A 13474-nucleotide genomic window follows, 5' to 3' on the forward strand; every position below is an offset into this window, starting at 1 on the left:
GTTTTATTTACGTAATATGTTGTTTGTTGTTTTTCTTTGTGTTTTTCTTTTTGTACTTTTTTTTTTTTACATATCAATAAGGTACATACATATTTATAAACCAAGACCCAAGTGCCTGTGCTTTCTTTTTTTTTTTTAAATAGAGAATGGGAATTTTTTGTTTTGAAATTGAGCGCGCACGGGAACTCCCCTCGTTCTATATTTAGCTGAAAGAACTTGTTCTGCAAGTTTATTTATAGATCGATCTAAGTAAAGACTATTCATGTAAACACAACACCGTGTCGGCACACCTGAAAACATGGGGTACAAAAGTCGTAAGTCATTGTGTTATTTAGCGTTATTTTACAATGATATCTTTATAAATCAGTTAATCTGTAAAGCAATTTTTATATAACAAATATAAATGTTTTTATTTCAAGTTCAGAAGAAAGTGTGTGTGGGGGGGTTTCTCTGAAGAATATTTGACTTTCATTATTTTCTTCTTTTTAATAGGAACATCCCCAAAGGAGGTGTTTTTTGGCATCGCCAATCTCTTATTCCTGGTTTGTATCCTACCCTAAATTATTCATTAATAGAAATTGAAACTATTTTGAAAACTGAGATTATGACGGTATAATCATGCAAACAAAACTACCGCTCATAATAGAATCTTTGATAGATTATTTCACAATCCTGCTATTCGAATAAAGCTACATGTATACCATTATTATGTGTTGACTTTTTGTACAGTTGATGGGTATGGCGGTGTTTGTGGTGGGTGTATACCTGAAAGTCTCTCGCTCAGTTTACACAGAACTACTGGACAGTCGAGAGTTTGAGACAGGCACCGCCCTGTGTGTGTCTGCAGGGATCATTGTGGTGGTTGTGTCCCTTATTGGATTTTGGGGGTTATGGATGAGGAGTCATTTTGTTCTGAGTTTGGTAAGGAGACTGTATAACAATATAATTTTCTTGAAAATTATAAATGTACATATCAATTGCTGCAATCTTTTTCCATCTTTTTTCCATTAATGGCATAAGTTGATAAATAAAAGTATGTGTTATCTGCAATGTGAATCTCTCTATTATCACAGAGTGAAAATATGCCTTAATTATTCAAATGAAATAAGTTTACTTAAACAATAAAATGCTTTGTTTCATTGTTATTTTGGGAATTATTGTTGCCACTGCCATAATACATAACACGTACATGTATAAGCAGGTTTTCTGCAATAGCTGCAATATTTAATTCCCCTACTAACAAATAAAATTGGCATTTTATTATTTATAAATAAAATATTTATTGTTTAAGTAGTTGAATAGTGGATTATTGATATGTACATTGTTTCATTGATTGAACAGCACATATTAAACTAGAAATCTACACAGGTGGCTTGAAAAACTGTTTTAAGCAGCATTTAAGAATTGAAGTATGACTGTAGTTTTTATAAGAAATAAAGGAGATAATATTCAGTGGATGTAAATATTAAAAGGTAACTGAATTGCAGAACTCTGTCATTCAGCCCCTCTTCCAGTTCTGTTAGAAAACATTCACTTGCAGACTGTATGGTGCAGTTTTATCCTGTGTAGTTAGAGCTGGTAGGCAAATTATGCACAAGATAACAAACTGGGCAGTGATTTGAAAAAAGGAAAATTTTTCAATGTCATATCTAAATTGTAAAAATTTGGGCTAAGAGTAGGTCCCTATAGTCCTCTCAGCTAGTGTTAGGGGTGGCTGCAGAACGCATGCATATACCATTTTGACCTTGATCTCTACAGACAGACATTCTGGGACTGGAGACACACAATGTGGTTAGTTTGTGTTCTCAGTGAGTCATTATACAGTTGACTAAACATTTCATGTTGACAATTAGGACTAAAAATTCATTTATGATGGATACATTGTATTTAGAATTACCGGTTAATCTACATTTTAATTCAAAATTAAAATTTGATTCTCAGTTTTATTGTTACAGTATTTCTTCTCAGTCTTGATCATCTTCTGCCTTGAAATAGCTGCTGGTATCATCGCATACGTCTACAGGAATAAGGTGAGGATTTGACTTTCAAATTTTTGTCATTTTGTAAAATGGGAATATTGCAGTGTTTAACATGCAACTGTTATCAAGATAGCTCTTCAAAGAAAGACTGATCGAAATTCGTTTTATCACTGATCATTAAACTTCAGACACCAAATATAACCATCATATTTTGATAAACCTACATGAGATTAAGAAAAAAGATTCTTAGAAACATAGCTATATACATGTACTAGTGTAGATGTACTTTTCTTCCATGTGGAATTAATTTACGCTACATTGTATGTATGAGGTCATAAATTTTCCCCCAGAAATTTGTCACAGCATACTTAGTTTGTTTGAAACATGAACGACAATCCAAGAAATCCACATAATTTTTTTACCCAAGGATTAAACCAAAATTGTGATTCAACTGAATTATGACCCCATGGAAAAGGTATGTTTACAGAACTTCTAGTATTTTAAAATAGCAATGTTTGATTCAATGTTCATTGTTATTTCCCCTCACCAGATAGAAGAGGTTATAGTTGACGACCTAAGACTAGGCTTAAAAGACACAAAGAGGAGAGTGGCTTGGGATACAGTGCAAGAAAAGGTAAAAAAAAAAGTTAAACCTGGTTATCTTAAACTCGATGGGATTGAGAAAAAACTTCTATATATCTAAGAATTTAAAATAATTAATTAAAGAAAATGTGGTGGGACTTCCAAATAACTTTGTATATATTAAAATGATTCATGCATGTTTACACTATAACAGTTTAAGAAGTGCAATGTAAAATTTAGAATATATCATCAAATTATCTGGTTAAATGCCCTACTATTGAACCCTATGTTTTACAGCAGAATACTTTCAGTTGTTCAAATTGAATCCTAAAAACTTTATTATCTCAGTTGTTAGTACATGTAATTTAATTAAGACACGTGTATCTCTTTACAGTATGAGTGTTGTGGGGTCCATAACTATACAGACTGGATGGGTGTTTATGATGTAAATGTTCCCACCTCTATTCCGGATTCCTGTTGTGGATATCCGGATTGTGGAGAGTCCGGATCAGCAGCTGCCTGGCGTATTGTAAGTTCCCTCCCCTTTTGAATAAGGGTTAAATCATTTTGGAGTGGGATTCCAATGGGGTGGTGCTTGGAACAGTAGAGTTCATCTAGTGTCATTTAAACAGAATTTTTTTGTTTTAAAAAAGTATATGAAACATTTATTTATTATCTAATGGAGAGATGTGGTTTTTTGATGTTGGATATTTTTATTTCATGGAATTAACTGCTAAAAAAGAGTAAAATTTCAATAAATAATTATTGGATGTACTAAACTTTCATGGATTAAATGTGTACATCTTATGATTGGTGTTGATTTAAATATTTATTTCAACTTTGAGCGATTTTACCCATAGACTTATCAGTATCACATCATACAGTTCCCGTAGCACACAAAATATGCAGATCTAGAGTCCCTCCAGTGTCCATTCTTGCTACTGGAGAATAACATATACAGCTTTTTATAAATGATCTAATTACATTTAATAGAGCTACATGTATGTTAATACTTATATATAAAGTTTACAAAGGAGGTCTGAAATTTAAATGACACTGTTTATTAAACAGGACTTAATTATGTGCAGATCAAGTTATGTTCTCTAAGTTTGAAATTATTTTTAAAATAATTTGAACCACATTGACATTTCCCGTGCTTTTTATTCTTTAAGTTACATTTATTTAAAGTCTAAACAAAAAAAAAAAAAAAATAAAGTGAATAAAAAGAAAATTGTACATAATTTTGAATTTTAAAAAATTCAGATCCACATAGTAGTGATTTGATTTAATCATCTTTTATCAATAGAGAAGTGATTGTAAACATTGTTATTGTATACTCATTAAGGGCTGTGTTGAGGATGCCAAAGAATGGTTAGAAGAGAATTATTTACTGCTGGGAGCAGTGTGTATTGTCATTGGAGCTATGCATGTAAGTATACAGATCATTGGAGCTATGCATGTAAGTATACAGAAAGTCCTTATACCGGTAAATGTGTACCAGCTATGGCACATTTACAACTGTTAAAATAGATGAGTGCATGGATTCAGTTGTACACTGATTTGTTGCTTTGACTGATAGTTGACATACACTTCCATCTAGATTATTTATCATTTAACTTTATTCTAAAAAGTGGATTTCAATCACTATATAACCTCAAAGGTATTTAATGACTGAAATCCACTTTTTTAGAACAAAGTTAAATTATAAATAATCTACACAGAAGTATAATTTTTAACTATCAGGCAAAGAAACATATCACTGTACATTCTTTAACATTTACTTGTCCTAGAAGAATAAGAAAAAAAAATCTGAATTCTTAAAAAAAACACTGTGCTTTATACTGTTAATTAACTGTTACATATATTGTATTTATTATAGGTATTGCTGCTGGTATTGACTGCTACTCTAATTTTCCTTCTGAGGAGAAATGGATGAATGTTACAAAATCAAGTTAGGAATTGTATAATTATTAAACAAACCAAAAACCAAAGTTAGAAAGTGAGATGTACATAATATATTGTCATATTGATTTTGCATCTCTTGGTTAATTGATATTGAGCCAGTATTTTGTTTAACTATAACCAGATAAATGAAAGAACTGGGCAATGAATGATAAACATGCATTTCAGTTTGTTTTACAATGGAAATGGGTTTTTTTTCCCGTCTTTTGGTTGAATGTAGTGCAACAAGAATCTCGTATTTATTCTGCGATTATTGTTTGTGAAAAAAATGTTACATTTATTTGTACACTTGTATGTGATGGATTTTTTTTTTAATACAAGGTTCTTAAAATTTGTTTGAATATTGTCTCATTGTCCCAGCTAATTTTCTGAATGGGAAATTTAACCATGCTAAAGGTGTATGAAGAGTACAGAATCTCCTGCAGTATTTTGAAAGCTCTCACATATCAGCTTATTTCCCTATATTTCTGCTCTGTTGATATCTTTTTATGCTCCCATATTCCCTTGCCATTAATAAAACTGCAAAAAATAAATATATATATTCAAAAATTTTCAATTTTGCTTTTGATTTTTTGTACTGTAAATCCAAATAAAATTGTCACAGTTGGAATCAACACTAAATTGGTTTACTCAATTTAAATTGTAGACTCCAACAAATGCCCACCTGTATTATAATATAGTTAAAAATATTTGTTATACTCAATAAATATAAAAATGAAAACGAGTTTTGCTTAATATGAAGATTTACAAGAAAACTTGTCAAGAACTTTTCCACCTTGACTTAAAGATCATGGGACCTAACTCTAAAAGTTTAAGTTATCAGTGCACATTATGTAACACAAGACCAAGAAACATACTGTGGCTGTCAGATGGATTCAATCGCCTGTGGCCAGATAGGTAAATTGGTAGAGCATGCGATTGGCGATTTAATGAGAAAAATACTATAGACCAGACCAGAATTAGAATCTTAGTCCCCTGAATCACTCGCTACTCAGGTGCTCTACCAATTGAGCTACCTGACCAGTGACTGGTGATTGCATTTGTCTGTCACAATACAAATTTTTGGTATTTTTGGTACTCGGTTGAAATGGTTCTTCCAAGCATTTTACATTGTAATACCATGATATACTCTCTATGTAAGTGCAAGAGAAAACAAGAATTATAACAGTATGGTTCTCGATTTATTCTTTTGATGTCTGACATACTATAGATAAAAACACAAAGGATTCTTGTTCCTGAAGCAGAAATGGCACTACATGTACACATGATCGAGATTTTCTGGCTTAATTAATATCATCTTTTGGTGTTAAATTAATGTTAATTCATAAAATATACACTGTACAAATTCTATACCATGACCCTACATCTAGATTCACGTATATTCACTAAATGTAACAAAAAATAAGTAAGTAATCATGGTAACATACATAATAAAATATTTTAAAATTATTTCAACATACATGTATAACAAGAACAAATGTCCTGTTCATTATTTTACATAAGTATGATAAATTCAACATTAATGTCTATTAGTGACTAATAAATTAGACAGAATGACTAGAATATAAATATTAAATATGAGGATTCTATATACTAATTAGCTTTTGTTTAAGTCTACAAGAAGTAAGTTACAAAAGAATCACACACAAACACATCTTCATTGGACAGTTCTAATGCTTGGAATAACACTCCTGAAATAAAACTTGTAAATCATGCAGCAGTACATATCAGATAAAAAAAAAAAAAACATGGAAGAAATCATCAAGCCATTTTAAATCAAAAGACACACAGTGGAATGTCATTTGCTTTGTAATGATTTGAATTTTCATTTACAAAACATCTCAACATTTTTGTCAAAGAGGTAAGATTTTAAGGCTAATATAAAACAAGTACTAATGTAAGGTTGATGGAATAAACTCAGCTCCGACAAAACATAATCATCAACATATATATACAAGAATATATTAGAAAAGGGCTTTAGAGCTGCATGTAAAACTTATAAGTATAAACCGGTTCATGTTTCTCAACACCAGACAAAAAAAAGACTGGTGATATATTCTATATAAAGGCACAAAAACAACCATTGTTGAATTATGGTAGAAAAAGCATGTTTGTTCATAAAGGGAAATGCAAATTAAAATGGAGAAAAAAAAGTGGATTTCATAGAGTCCATACTAAAAATGTACATCCATTTAAAAAATCATATATAGTACAAAAATATCACAGATGGAATAAATTTCAAGTGGGTAGGAGCATAAAAAGGAATATGCTTAGATAAAAATGTCATAAAAACGGTTTACCTTGTGGATGGAATTATGTGGACAAACAACTGTAAGAGATACTCTCTAAATAAATACAGTAAAACACGCTTATAATGAAGTGCCAGGGACGGACAATTTTGCTTTGTTATAAGAGTATTTCGTTATATATGTTAAGTTTCCAATATATTTTTAAATCACAGGGAATGAAAATCACACTGCTGTAAGCGTCCATTATAAGTGTGATCGCTATAAGCTTGTTTAACTAGTCCTACTTAGGCATACTACAAATTCCCAGGAGTAAAAAAAAAAAATATGAATTTCTGTTGTAGGACATAAATTTCTACCTGTTACATTCTTGTACGAAAAAAGAGAAAATATGCTTTTAAAAAACCTTGGTGTAAAATTTACAGCACTTCACATTTTGATTTTCCTGAGTATAATTCATACATGTATGTGTAAATTACTCCAACAGGTCACATGAATCATTTTTTTAGTATATCAATTACTGCTAGGATTTGAGTTGGTGTACTTTAGTAATTTTCTGGACAAAATGGTAGAACACGTTTAAACATTTTAAAACACTCAGCTTCAATGTAAAATTTACATAACAATTTGCGTAAGATGCGTATTAAATACAAGGGAAGTAACCACTGATTCTTTAATCAACAGGCAGTAACTCTCGGGATATAGCTCCATCTCCTTTGTCTTTGTCTAACCATTGTTTACAAGGGAAGGTTTTCTTCTCGTTAGTTCCCAGATTAATTATCTCAATCTTGTCCAAAAACCAGGCAGGACGGAAGTTCTTGTTGTCATGTTCGATTCTCACTTTCTCAATTTCACCTAGAAAAGGTGAAAATTGGTTTTTAAATTGAATTTTTAAAATATCATCTAAAAAACTAAATTGTAGATAGTTCAAAATTGTAGATAGTTCAATGAATAAAAATTAATCTGAACTTATAAATGAAATTCAAAACCAGCTATTTGTTAATTACCCAAGTCTAAGCATTCAATCTCAAATTTGTCAATCTGGTTGCGCTCAAACAGATCTCTCCAGCTTTGTTCGAGGGGACGTTTCCCAGAATCTCCATTAGCTCCGTATATTGTAATGTAGACGTTTGCATTTGTTCCTGCACCAAACACATCACCAGTGTACACTATTATCTGGTATTTGACTGAAGCAAGACCTATGCAGAAGAAACAATACAATCTGTTAATTTGTTGTGCATATGTCCAGAAATGCAGTACCTACATAGGTGAAAAAAAAAATATCATGCGAGTGCAACAGAAAGCACAAAAATGTGATAGATTTGTATCGTATCAAATTTATTGCCTGGTAAATGGCTTATACAGAACCTTTTTATGAAAATATTCCTTGTTTCATAACTTGATTCTCCTGCTGATTTTAGAAACACTGTTTAACAATCTCCAGCCAATCCACTTACTTCTGACAACTGACACTTGACTCTGTTCAATGTCTTTCAGTTCCAGCTCCTTGCCCATACTCCTCTTGAAAGGAGAGGAACCTATCTGGATCCAGTCCTTACAGGGGAACAGGTACTTGTCTCCGGTACTGGTATCAGTGATTGCCACCTGGTAACAGTACCACATTGCATCTTTCCCTTCCAGGTCTTGTAAAGGTTTGTCTTCTCGTTCGTACGCCCCAACTGTGACCTGCTGAATTTTACCAAGGTTCCTACAGCTGTGGCTGAAGGTGTTTGTGTCACCTCTGTTAAAATCATATATAAATATATAAGAATGAACATGGATGTTTCCTCCGTAAGAAGAAGTGTGTCAATCATAAACAATCACTGAGAAGTTTTTGGAATACTGTTATATACAAAAACGTAACATAAATATGTATATGTATATTCTCATTAAAGGTTAACTGACTGTTTTTATTTATGCTAATACAAATACTCTTCATTGAAATATTATAAGGAAAGCTACCCAGAAGCCAATGTCATCATATAAGGACAAACATAACTCGGACTGTAACAGAGAAACAACCACACCTTCTGAGTATTTTATCTCGTGCACTGTTCTTCATCTTCATTTTTGTCTCCCCTTTCTTGCCTTTGATGATCAGCCAGCCATTATGTACTGTGCTGGCTTTGTCCTTGTCAGCAGTTTTCACCTCAATTTCATAAACTACAACAATACATAGATAAATATTAATATAGCAGAGAATAAACCTAAGCTTGGGTGAGTTTCACAGACAATTTGCTTCCTTTGATAATCATTAACATTCCGGCTTATATACAATACTGGTGGACATACAGTGAAGTCTTTTACAATTCAGTGTAGAGTTTTACAAAGGATTTCAATTTTAAAGTCTTCTTCAAAAGATAAAATATGTTTTATTGTGATTGACAAGCCATTAAAATGACTATAATTAATAAATATAGATCCCTTCCAAAAGTTGAATTCATACCTTCCATTCTAACAAGCAAAAACTTAATCACAAAAGCTTACTCTATTATACAAACAAATTGAAATAAAAGTTCATGAAATTGAAGTTTATGTAATTTACTTGTTTCATCCTGTGACCCTGGGGTTAAAGGTCGTGTAGCACAGGTCAGTTCCCTGACTATCTGTTTGTCGTCTTCCTTTTTAGATAACCATCTTCCACAATGGAATGTGTACTTCTTCCGAGTAGACATGTCCTCTACTTCTATAAAGTCTAAATGCCAGGCCGCACCAAAACCTAGAGGATGAGACAAGTTGGTTCTGTAACACTGACTGTTAATTACATGCAAGTCTCCACAAAGAGATGCATTATGTCAAAAACACATTTATAATGTACTACTAGAGAATGATCTTCATTACTATATATTTTTTTTTACATTAAAACTAATACTGCATGTCATATATGATTTTTTTGAATTATACCAGCATATCAAGGTCAGGAGACTTCAAATTAGTAAACTGTGGAATATATACTTCATACATTAGATACCAAAACAAATGTTAATCTAACTAGAACAGCTGAATATAGGGAAAAATAAAAAAGTAACTCTTTTTTTCTTACAAAAATTAGAAACAAAAAATATTCAAAAAATCTAGCTCTATATGTCACACAATGATAAGCTCTACTATTTGAAAAAAATAATTGCTACTAATATTCATAGGATCTACATAATCAATTCATTATACTAATTTTTTACTAAAAGTCAAATACTAAATGGGCCCTTTGGATCTTTGCAATTTAATATCTGATGAAAAGTATATTTGATATAATTTTTTATGATAGAATTTCATCTATATAACTTCTCTACAAATTGTGTACTAGATGACTGCGCTGCCTACATAATACAGGTGAAAATAAAAAGCTATTATAGAAGTCCCAGCCTCCACAAAATGAATATAGTTACCCAGAGTTTCTTAACAGAGGGAAAAACAGAAGATAATTAGTAATTGAAAAAATTCTTGAAAAATTGATAGAATTAATAAAATTTGTAGACATACAGATAACATTTTCAAATAAATCCATGTAATGACTACAAATACCATACATTCATTGACTGATATTTAGTATAAGGACATAGTGTAAACCACATTTCTAATAGAATAGATAATGCAAGAGGAAAGAAAGTTTGCTTTCATTATAACTAAGAATATTGAATGATAGAAAGTTATTTTTCAATTCAGTTATGGACTGCATCACGTACCTTTATTGTCATGCCAAACACGACACTTGGACATCTCTCCTATACTAAGCATTTCATTAAATGTAAATACATCCAGCTGGTCATTCTCAAACGGACTCTTGTTAGTCTCTGACTTCTTCAAATGGAGTTCTCCTGTGTCACCATTTGATCCAAACAAAATGACGTAAACATTGGCATCTGTCCCAGCTCCAGGAACATTGGAAGTTTTCACAGAAATCTTATATGTTGTTCCTATAGGTAAAAATCATTATACAGTATATATATATTTGTGTACTAAAAACATTGTAAATTTTTAAAGAAAAATGAAAAAAAGAGAGGGAGTGAATTCAATGAATTTTATATTTTCCCCATTAAATACATGTACTTAATTACACTAATACACTACATTGTTGAACTCTATTCTTTGTTTAAAAGAATTTGCAACTACATGTTCAAGGGATATATGGCATCCAATCAAAATGTACTCTTGTTTCATTATTTCAGAGTAAATAAAGAGGAATTCCCAATCAATCATAGCACTGATTTCAGTGATAGGAATGATTTATGAAATCACAGCACTGATTCCAGTGAAATGACTTAAAGAATCACAGCATTTGCCTCATTTCATGGCAGGGATATCTGTGATATAAATAACTTATGGAATCTCTGTGATATGACTTACGGGAGATAACCTCTTTGCCTCGTTTCATGGCTGGGATATCTCTCCAGTATTTCTTGTCATCACTCTTCTTACCAAACCACTGATTACACTCAAATCTGTACTTCACCCCCGTCGCTGTATTGAACAAGTCAATCTAAAAAGAAAGTACACATAAACACATAAGATGTATCACCTGATGAGCATTATTTTTTCGTATTTTTACCCTGCAAATGGATTGAACTGTAAGGGGGATCAAACCCATCTTTGCCCAGTCTTCCTAGTGAAGATCAGTTATCAGTGTATGTAACACACCATCTATTAAAGAGATCAAGAACCATTGTACATGTATGTAAACATACCCTTTCTAAGTACCAGCTCTGTCGACTTCCGCTGGCTGATGTCTCCACACGGATTTTCTTCAGTGATCCAACATCTTCTAACTCAAGCTAGAAAGAGAAAATACAAACCACGTGTTAACAGTAACATCTGCCAGCAAATAACACACATGATGGTGAAACACTTGTCTGCATGACATTAGGCTGAATATCTTTGTTCTTTATTCAACCTTGTAGATAATCACAGGATTTCAACTTTACGCTGATATTAAATTTTTATTCCTAGGACAGAGAATGTCACCCTACCCTGAGGTTGTCTTCTCTTGCTCTTTCAAATCTGTCGGAGGCTTTCTCCAGTTCTACTGGAGTTGTGGTTCCTTTGTCACCAGAGGCTGACAGCATGATCTTCATGTCTGTTCCTGCATTCTCTACATCCCCCGTCACCACTGTACACTCATACGTAACCTCTGTTATATAAAAAAAGTTGCAGGATTCAGTCAAAATATAACATTTTCCCTCCAAACAAAATTTTTACCCTACTTCAACATTTACATGTATATCCTCCTAATTTTAACATTTATACTAATGACTGGTGCACTATCAACTCTGTAGAAAATATGAAGCATTAACAAGATTATATCATGCCAATTCATTTTTTATTGGTCACGATCAACACAAAATTGCCATACATTATTTGTTCCATTATTTCTCTGTATATAGGATAGTTTGTAATTAACTATGTTATTATCAATCATATGAAATACTCACTTGGTCTGTAAGATGTAATTGTGCTTAGCCCCTCGTCCAAAGTAAATGTCCTCTCTGTTTTTCCATCACTCCTGTCTCTTGCCAGCCATTGTCCACAACTGAACAAAAAGTTCTTTCCCTTGGTAGGCATGTCCACACTGACTTGCTTCACAAACCAACCACTGCCTGGGGAGGTGCCATCATGGCCAAGCTGTCAAAGGTTATAAAAGTACACATAAAACTTAAGATCTGCAGATGAAAAATAAAAATAACCTAAATAGGGTATAATAAATCCAGACATACAGCATGAATTAAATCTGTTATAGTTTCCTCAATATTTACTGTCAAGTAGTTCGGTATTATTTTTGTACACCTAAACTAGTCCTTTAATGTCACTTATAATGCATTTTTTTTTTAATATTCTTTATATCAGGTCAAATGTCTTCTCAAATCTTAGAATACTTTTGAACCAAATCTTACTTTAATTTTCTTGACTTCATTCACATCTGGAGCATCAAATGAAAAGGTCTTCACAGATCCAGGCTCAAATTTGTCCCCATTCTGAGCAAACTCTAGGAACTGTGTGCCTGTGTGTAATTTCTTTGTACCATAGATAACTATCCAGACATTAGCATCAGTACCATTGTCCTCACCCTCTCCTGTCCAGATTTTTACACTGTATGGGATTTCTGAAAATATAGCAAGAATAAATATTGAAAATGAAGCAAACAGTTAAAATGAGGTACCCCAAAGTTGATCATGTGCAAAAAAATCATGTAAAAACATGAATCTAAGTGGGGGAAAAGTATTTGTAAAAAAAAAAAAGAAAAAAGAAAACTTTATTTATTCAACTCAGTAACACCTAAACATCCCTTAAATGATTTTAACTTACGTTCCAATCGAGACATGTTGTCCATTTCTTCCTCCTGCATCAGCTGCTTTCGTTTTACTCTAGGGCTCTTCGAGAAAAGGTCACTGCTGGACTCCAAACTGGCCACTGAACCACCAAATCTAGTGGACCTTAATGTACCAGTACTAGATCCCATCTCCCCATCATAACCCTATAAGGAAGAGCAGAGTACTGTACATTCTTTACACTGTATATGTCAGTCAAGACTGAAGGGATCCTCAAGAACCATTAATGAAAGTGTATACTTCTATCTCAGCTTCAAACATACAATGTACTTTTCTCATTGATACAGAATACAGATAGATACACATACTCTAAATAAATCTTTCATCACTTTAATGCAAGTATACTTATCCACTAGTTTGTATGCCCAGTATCTAATACAACTTT

General features: G+C 32.3%; 2 protein-coding genes across 2 annotated transcripts in view; one reads left to right on the top strand and one right to left on the bottom strand.

Annotated features, from left to right (window-relative positions):
* Window positions 1–255: 255 nt before the first annotated feature.
* Window positions 256–5244, top strand: LOC133191521 (tetraspanin-9-like). The gene is made up of 8 exons (XM_061327271.1): window positions 256–314; window positions 493–542; window positions 730–921; window positions 1956–2030; window positions 2530–2613; window positions 2956–3090; window positions 3907–3990; window positions 4441–5244. Exons 1-8 carry the CDS (start codon window positions 299–301, stop codon window positions 4495–4497), a joined length of 693 nt encoding a protein of 230 aa, XP_061183255.1. The 5' UTR covers window positions 256–298; the 3' UTR covers window positions 4498–5244.
* Window positions 5245–5682: 438 nt separating this feature from the next.
* LOC133191244 (lipoxygenase homology domain-containing protein 1-like) overlaps window positions 5683–13474 on the bottom strand; it is a 38977-nt gene continuing 31185 nt past the window's right edge. The window contains exons 35-46 of the mRNA XM_061326998.1: window positions 13067–13235; window positions 12655–12863; window positions 12196–12385; window positions 11734–11894; window positions 11452–11538; window positions 11114–11246; window positions 10453–10683; window positions 9315–9488; window positions 8797–8932; window positions 8227–8510; window positions 7777–7968; window positions 5683–7624 (exon numbers count right to left, since the gene is read on the bottom strand). Of these exons, the coding sequence (XP_061182982.1) occupies window positions 7443–7624; window positions 7777–7968; window positions 8227–8510; window positions 8797–8932; window positions 9315–9488; window positions 10453–10683; window positions 11114–11246; window positions 11452–11538; window positions 11734–11894; window positions 12196–12385; window positions 12655–12863; window positions 13067–13235 (2148 nt within the window). The 3' untranslated portion in view covers window positions 5683–7442. The remainder of the gene's footprint in view (window positions 7625–7776; window positions 7969–8226; window positions 8511–8796; window positions 8933–9314; window positions 9489–10452; window positions 10684–11113; window positions 11247–11451; window positions 11539–11733; window positions 11895–12195; window positions 12386–12654; window positions 12864–13066; window positions 13236–13474) is intronic.

This window comes from Saccostrea echinata, unplaced genomic scaffold, assembly GCF_033153115.1.
Source record: "Saccostrea echinata isolate AGI-Se365-2 ecotype Australia unplaced genomic scaffold, CSIRO_AGI_Sech_v1 ptg000023l, whole genome shotgun sequence".
Lineage (NCBI taxonomy): Eukaryota > Metazoa > Mollusca > Bivalvia > Ostreida > Ostreidae > Saccostrea > Saccostrea echinata.